Consider the following 7,494-nt stretch of genomic DNA (forward strand, 5'->3'; position numbering starts at 1 on the left):
CTAACCATCTCATCTTTTTAATCACTGCCAATTCTACTAGTACAAACTTCCATCCTCTGTGAAAGGAACTAAATCAGCACTCATTTTGGCCAAATATCCAAGTATAAATTTATTTACTATCAGTCAAAACTGAGTGAGAAGTGTTCACCTTGAGTTTCTGAAGAGTCTTCCAGCTCCTGAGCTATCCATCCGTACCCTGCTCTTTGTTTTGAAACACTGCACATGCAGTTTTAATTTCAAAATAAATTTTGAGACCATTCTGCAAGTGGAAAAACTTCTAAAAAACTAGTGTTTCCTTCCAGTAGTTACTTTCATGCTCACAAAACTACTTGCTGAGCTTTTAGGGGAAACAATTTGGGTTTTGAAATAATTTGAACTGCAAGGACAGTGGAAATAAGTGATCTAACCCAGAAGCAAAACTATCAACTAATCAAATCCCTTATATGAAGAGTTAGTAAAAAATAAATAACTTCGTCATCTGAGAAGACCAAGGTAATTTTCAATGTCTTGGAAGAATTCAAGTTAATCTCAACTATGTATCCATAAAAATGTGTTTCAATATCTGACTGATACTTTTCACATACTCAGTTCATTGCCTTAGCACTCATGAATGTCAACATAAGGAGAGGCAATGTGAGTGAATACAATAGCAACGCTGAGTCAAGTCATCAAACTGATTCAAATTTCTGGAAGCAGTTGCTGGTCATTTTCTGCCAAAGCATTCAGTAATGCAAAGACCCAGGCATTACAGCCAGTAAGAAGGGGGTTAGGGATAATCAACTTTAACATCATTAGAAAGCATCAGTGACAGAGCAATGAGCTGCCTTTCAGAGCCATGGGTCAGGAAATGCTATAGAAGCAACAGGCTCAGTTGCTGGATACAGAAATTTTCTGTATTGCATCTGAGAACTTTTCCTGTCCAAGCAGCATCACTAAGCAGCTCCAGAAAGAGCACTACAGCTGTAATAAAACTGCCCTAAACCCCACAATTGATATGAGCCAAGATCCTCAAAAGGTCGGTCTCCCTAAAGGAAACCCCCAAATATTTCTATGACTTGGGGCATCAGTTTTGTTTGTTTGCTTTTGAAAAAGGGGTACCTCTTAGTATGTATTTTTCCAGTACTGTTCCAACTGCTGACTGGTTGTATTTGTCTTCAACAATCGATATTACTAGGGCCTTCAGTGGTGATCCTGACCACAGGATGGATAAAATGGTCTGCTTTGGTTTTGGCAACAGCCTCTGAAGTGTGAGTATCCTGCAGTGCAAGGTAGTTACCATTCTTCTATCACACAGTGGAAGCGAAAAGCAAATAAACTTGACACAAAAATGAAAAGCATCTGTCTCTGGTTTGTTCAGCTTTTGTTGCTAGAGAAAGCTACTAGTCTTCATCTTCAGCTTCCCAGAACTCACCATCGATATGCATGGCTTGAAACAATCTGCAAGACAGCCAATCATTCACATCAGGTTGTAAAAAAGTAAAATATGTTAAAAAAAAAAAAAAATCAATCTAAATGTGACCAAAAATAAAAAAGCAGCAAGTTTCACAAGTTTTTTTCGGTACCATAAAACACTCTACTGCAATTGTCAGTTAAAACAAGCTACTCTATACTTCTACGGCACATTGTACCAGAAGGTTGCACAGGACCTTACAAACACAATGGCTCAAGAAATCCCTGAAACTATTGGTAACCCAACCGTACTAAAAGTTACCTAGCATGCTGCCACTCCTAGCTGGTCTTTAGGCATTCTATCAGCAGCAGCCAAGCCTGCCTGCTCCAAACAGCTTACAGTCTAACCGGACAATACAGAGCTGGGCCAACAACTGTACCTTAGAAGCGAGGTGGAGCAACAAAAGGGAAGAAAAATTTTATTATTTTTTTTTATAAAACAGATGAGCTTAGACAAGATAGGTAGAGGTTAAGCTAAACTAGAAGAAAAAAGAACACCAGAAGAAAAATAGAAAGGAAAACAGGGTAGGAAGTGAAAAAAATTACTGTAGGGATAAGAGGGAATGCTGAAAAAGAAAGGCTAAAAACAAGAAAAAAAAAAAATCCTGTCAGCCACATCTATCACAGCAGAACAGACAGAAGAGGACTGAGTAAACTACTGGTACTTTGACTTTTGTCTCCAGGCACTATGTATCACAGCAATGGGCACACAACCCAATGGAATACACACAAGCTTAGAGGCTGCCATTACACCTCTCTGACCTGCCTGCCCTTTCATTTGTCCAGAGAGCAGCGGCATCCTTTGTGTCTTGACAGATCCCTAATAGTAATGATGTAAACCAAGCCTGCAGCTTTTTAGAAGCAGCTTCCCAAAACCTTGTGTTGCACTACCACATAGCTGAGCATCTGCAAGGAAACATTTCACTACAGGCTGTCTCTCAGTCACAGGCAGCAAGTAAAGCATCAGGAACAGGCCCAAAAGACTTCTCCAGAATTTTAAAACAAAAGTTCTTAAAAAGCAAAAATCATATCCTGAATCACTCCTGATTTTTTTATTGTTAGTGTCGGGTCCTTGTAAGTGTAAGTATTTGAGAGAAGAAACTGTGTCTTAAAACTGTATGCCTACAAATTTCAAGGTAAGAATAATCTGTGAGAGACTGTAAGAAAAAGTGGAAAAAGAAGTGGTACAGCACTAAAATACGTCCATGTAAATACATACCTATTAAAGCACGGGGAAGATGGGTCACTGAAGTGCCTGTATGGGTTCATCCTTGACAGAGAACCCATACAAAGCCAGCAGAAATACTGCATGCAGCCAGTACACGTCATTTTGTTACAACCATCTAGTTTCTGAGGGGAAGAAAAAAAGAAATAGCAATAACAAAATCTTACCACGTCAGTCTTCAGGCCTCTCTTCAAGTGGTAACAGTCCTCAAAAACGCATCAACTAATGAATGCATTTTACCCCGACTCTATCATAACACTGATTTTTTTTTCACTGTTCAAAAGAAGTAGGAGCTAGAATCACTGAATTGTAAATTGCCTATAATACTAATAATTCTGGAAATTAATATTTTTCTGAAGCTAGTTTTATTTCCTGGCTGTAGTCTGAAACACATGGAAACAAAGGGATTTATACGGTTCCATAGTCAACCTGGATCTTTTTAGTACTGGAGTCTGAAGAATGCCAGTTGCTGTTATTCATTCAAGTCCCTGAGCTCCAGAAACATCACCTCCTTTTCTATATAACACAGACAGAAACAGGAAGTTGTCCTACCATTTCCTAGAAATTTACCTTCCCTGGTGAACTTGGAGGCTACAAATAAATCTCTGTTCTAGCCCAAATAGGGAACCAACTTAATTTATGTTAGTTTCTGTTTAGAATTACGATGATTCTTCAGCCTTTCCCCCTCTATGCTTACCTCTATATGAGTACCACAGCAAGGACAAGACTTGGAGTTCTTTTCTAGCCATTCTTTACTCTCCATCTCCTCAAGGGCTTTCTGGATCACTCGTTTGCCATAACGTTGTTCCAAAAATCTTTTAGTTGCCTCATCTGCTTCTAAATACTCATTTCGCAAATCCTTTAATTTCTCTGGGGAATAAAACAAAACAAACAAAACCAAACAGCTTTTGTAATATATTAAAGAAGTCCAGCTAATAACAACATGGAGTATTATCAAAAAACCCTAACATCATTAATTAAAGAGCAAGCAAAACATTAGAATACATAAGAAAAATATGAGAATACTAAAACCCCTCTACCTCAAAATTCAATGGTTTTGTACTGTTTCATTATAAGAGAGATCAGTCAATGGAATCAGAACAAGTCTACAATGTAAAATAAACTGGAAAATGGAAATATTTTTTCTGAACATGTATTTAGTGAAACTTTGCCTCAGGATTTTGAGCCCAAACAGACAGGGAAGCATCCACCTGATTCCAGTATCAACTCCAACAACAGAAAGCAGTGGATTCACAGGAAAGGTTAAATTAAAAAAAAAAAAAAAGACATAAAATTATTCTTCCCCTCAGCAATCAGCGGTTTAGGGACCTCCTGAGCTGTGGAGTGTCATCAAAGGAGTAATTTTTAATTGCCAGCAACAGACCTAGTCCAAACGAATCTATCTGGTCTTTTAGAAAGCTCACGTGGTGGTGAGTTTCCTTGCTTAATTTCTAACTTTCTGTCTTTTTCACACAAGACTTAATTGTTCCTTGACCCATTTCTGAAATACGGTGACTCACCCGCAGTAACTTTACACGGAGAGACCCCATGATACGTCATTTTACAGAGTGTACAAAAAGCATAGTTGCAACGGGAACATATGCCCATGGTGCAACCTGGTTCTTGCATGACTGGTGTCTGACAGCCTGGGCGAGGGCAATACACTACATCTGCCATCAGGTCCAAGCTAGACTGCAGAAGCAGGCGGTCATAACGTGCAAACAGCTGCTCTCCAACCAACTCTTTAACCTAAACAAAGATCAAAGAAAGATTACATGCATCCGAAAGTCTGAGCCTGCTAGCTTCAGCAAGAGCCAGTACCTCAATGAAAAAGTACCTACAGCTGGGATGCATCTGCTTTATATTCTCCAACAGGTCATGAAAATACTCCTAGAAACACTATTTTAATAACAATTTCCATAAAAATGGAAAGCATGCAGTGTCAAATGCAACAGGACGTCAATTCATAAACTGACCCATGCCAGTACTAACAGAGTGGGCAAAACATAAGAGATGTGCCAAGTGAGCCACTTTTAACTCTGATGCCTCTGTGTGGCTCAGGAGTACGAAAAAAAAGTTTCCCTGGGTACGTTCACAATGCTCACCATGAAAAGCCACACCTTGTCTTCTGTAATTATTGGTAAGTTAGCAGAAATCTACCATCACTGCTCGCACACTTCTATTACCTGGCCAGGAGTAGCAACAGAAGAACACTTCGGTTCTGGGCAGTTGAGGCAGTGGACCTGACCATCCCTGATCTGTATTTCAAAGTAGTCCTTCAGGCAAGCTTTGCAGTACACATGGCTGCACTCGGTGAAGTACGTACACTCGCTGCCCAGCTTCTCACAGAAGCAGATATTGCACAAGTACATCTTACTGTTAAAGCACTTCCTCCTCTGAGCCTGATCAAAGTCCAAGATTTCCCTGATGAGACTTGACAATGATTCCACATCCTGCACAGCTCTTGCATCAATGGTTTCTTCTTCAGCTGCTGCAGAGCCTGCTGCACCACCACAATCCTTCTCAGCATCAGGAGGGACCAAAGGTGTCCTACTCTGCCCATTCCCTTGACGGCACAGTCTTAGCTCATACGGGGAGGAAATATTCAGGTAACTCAGTGTTTCTTCCTTCAGAAACTGCATCCAGGCAAATAAGACCACACAGCCTCGATTTTCTTCCCATACGTTGTCTAAGTGTTTGCAAAGAGCACTGAGCTAGAAAAGAAAAAACAATTCCAGATTTCAGTAAGTTCTGACAGCTTGTTAGAGTTTTCCTCGCCCACGGTCCCCTTTTGTGCATATTTAGATTTCAGATTCTGGAGGTTTTATATACACATAAAATACATATAAAAATAATGCTCATAGATGCAAGCTTTCATTCCTCAGAATGGGTGACCAAATTAAAAAACAAACAGGAAACAAAAGAAGAGCCAACTGAAAGAGCAACGTAATCGTTCATGCCTCAATTTTACTTTCATCTACTACGTTAACATCCCCTGGAACACTGTTAATTACAAACTTAGTCATGATCACAAAAGCTCTGTTAAAAGGTTAAAATTAGTTTGCAAACCTGGGCTTGGGAGAGCCATTTTCCACTGAGGGTAAACGCCGGTGGGGAGGTTGATGGGTAGTCTGGTGGGAGTTCAAAATTCAGCACAAGGGGAGGCAGAAAGCAGACGGTGTATTCAAACCCGTTGTTCTGGAGGCTTTCTGTGGAATTGCCTGAATCAAAGAGAATTGAGACAGTTCGAGAAATAATAAGAAAACGAAAACTAATGAACTGTAACTGTTTATGACAGATACCTCTTTTCATTTGATAAATTTCTGGGTTTAAAATGCTTTATACAACCCTAAATAACAAAACTTAGCGCAGTAACATTTCATGGGGTTGTACGCATATGGTTAAATCAGTAAACACCAGTACTATGAAATATCAGATCCTGCACAAACCGAGGATCTGGAAAGACATATTCTCAAGGAAAAAAAAAAAAAAAAAAAAAAAAAAAAAAAAAAAAAAAAAAAAAAAAAAAAAAAAAAAAAAAAGAACTTAATTATTCTAAAGAAATACTATTACTCATCTCTAACTGTGAAGTTCACTAAAGAGGTTATATGTGTGAGGATGAAATCACCCACGGGGATATAAACCCCAACAACACCTCAAGCACAGCATAGGGACAGTCATGGCTTTCTCTGGTCAGTGTTCCTACAGGTCGCTACAGCAGCCACCATCTAAGCGCCTACCAGAAAATTAGCTTGGTAAAAACTGATTTTGGGATAACACAAAACATCTCAACTCACCACTCACAAAAATTTTGAAGTTTTGGGGCAACTCCAGACAAATTCTTGTTTCTCCTCCTTGGGCAGACTCAGCTCTCTTAAATTCATCTTCATCATAAATGCTGGCCAAGGCCAGCAGCTCATCCTCCTGAGCTTCTTTGTCTTCTGAAGACATTTAAATTTTCTGTGGAGTTAACATCACTCTACAAGATCAACTGAGTTAACGCATCCTATCCAAATTATTAACTTGGGGTTTCCATTTTATACTGCTATAACAAGATTTAGAAACCCAAGTAACTGATATAAAACAACGTAAACTATAATTAAGCTTCTTCACAGGTTGAGAAAATATTGGGAGCTTTATAAAATAACCTTAACAGACCATTGAAAAGTCAAAAAGCAAAGTGTTAGTGGCTCAAGACAGCTGTAAGGGGGGGAAAACAGTAAAATATACTGATGGCAAGGGACAGAGGGACCTTTCGTTAATGTTTGAAGGGGAAAATATACTGAAAAACAAGGAAAAGGAATTAGTAACTATCTCTCATCCACTGCTTTAGAACAAACAAACAAAAAGCCCCATTTACGATTAAAGTTACTGAAGATAAGAAGCTTTAAATCCTACACAGGCATCTTGTAGATGCACTCCTATACCATTTCAGCTCTAGATTTGGGGAAAGCAAGCTGTGTGTAACAGGTTACCTTTTTATTCACAACTGCGCAGCGGCAAAGTCGTCGGTACTGGTTACTGACCAAGGACAGCCAGGCTAGCAGGGCCGGAGCAGAGCCCCTGCTCATTCCTCTGAGAGAACCGGAGCTCATAGACTTTTTCTCACATAAGGCATTAAAATGTTGGCTTGGTCGTCAAAGTGCAGAGGGTTATGGCACTGGTGCTTCGGAGCTGCCTGTAGCCAAACAAACAGAGGGACTGAAGTCCAACCAAAAACCGTACGGGGGGCAGCAGAAAGAATTAAAGAAAAAGCCACGTTTTCAGGTCGGGCTCCCCACGCAAGCAGCGGTACAACTGTTATTTCAGGTTTCACCCAT

General features: G+C 39.7%; 1 protein-coding gene across 3 annotated transcripts in view; it reads right to left on the reverse strand.

The window, feature by feature from the left end:
• The window catches only part of RNF14 (ring finger protein 14), an 8,003-nt gene extending 561 nt beyond the window's left edge, over positions 1–7,442 (reverse strand). Inside the window, exons 1-8 of one of the 3 annotated variants that reach the window (XR_004843118.1) lie at positions 7,150–7,442; positions 6,472–6,634; positions 5,744–5,895; positions 4,861–5,388; positions 4,195–4,423; positions 3,372–3,544; positions 2,669–2,799; positions 1,099–1,437 (exon numbers count right to left, since the gene is read on the reverse strand). Coding sequence is in view for 2 of the 3 variants with exons in the window: in XM_009646846.2 (XP_009645141.1) it covers positions 1,380–1,437; positions 2,669–2,799; positions 3,372–3,544; positions 4,195–4,423; positions 4,861–5,388; positions 5,744–5,895; positions 6,472–6,625 (1,425 nt within the window). In the remaining variant the exon portion in view is untranslated. Of the gene's footprint in view, positions 1–6; positions 1,438–2,668; positions 2,800–3,371; positions 3,545–4,194; positions 4,424–4,860; positions 5,389–5,743; positions 5,896–6,471; positions 6,654–7,149 lie in introns of those variants that run through there. The other 2 variants (XM_009646846.2, XM_035902784.1) reach the window with 2 other exon arrangements.
• Positions 7,443–7,494: the final 52 nt, after the last annotated feature.

Source organism: Egretta garzetta, unplaced genomic scaffold (genome assembly GCF_000687185.1).
Source record: "Egretta garzetta isolate BGI_Z169 unplaced genomic scaffold, ASM68718v1 scaffold1, whole genome shotgun sequence".
In the NCBI taxonomy this organism is placed as follows: Eukaryota; Metazoa; Chordata; class Aves; order Pelecaniformes; family Ardeidae; genus Egretta; species Egretta garzetta.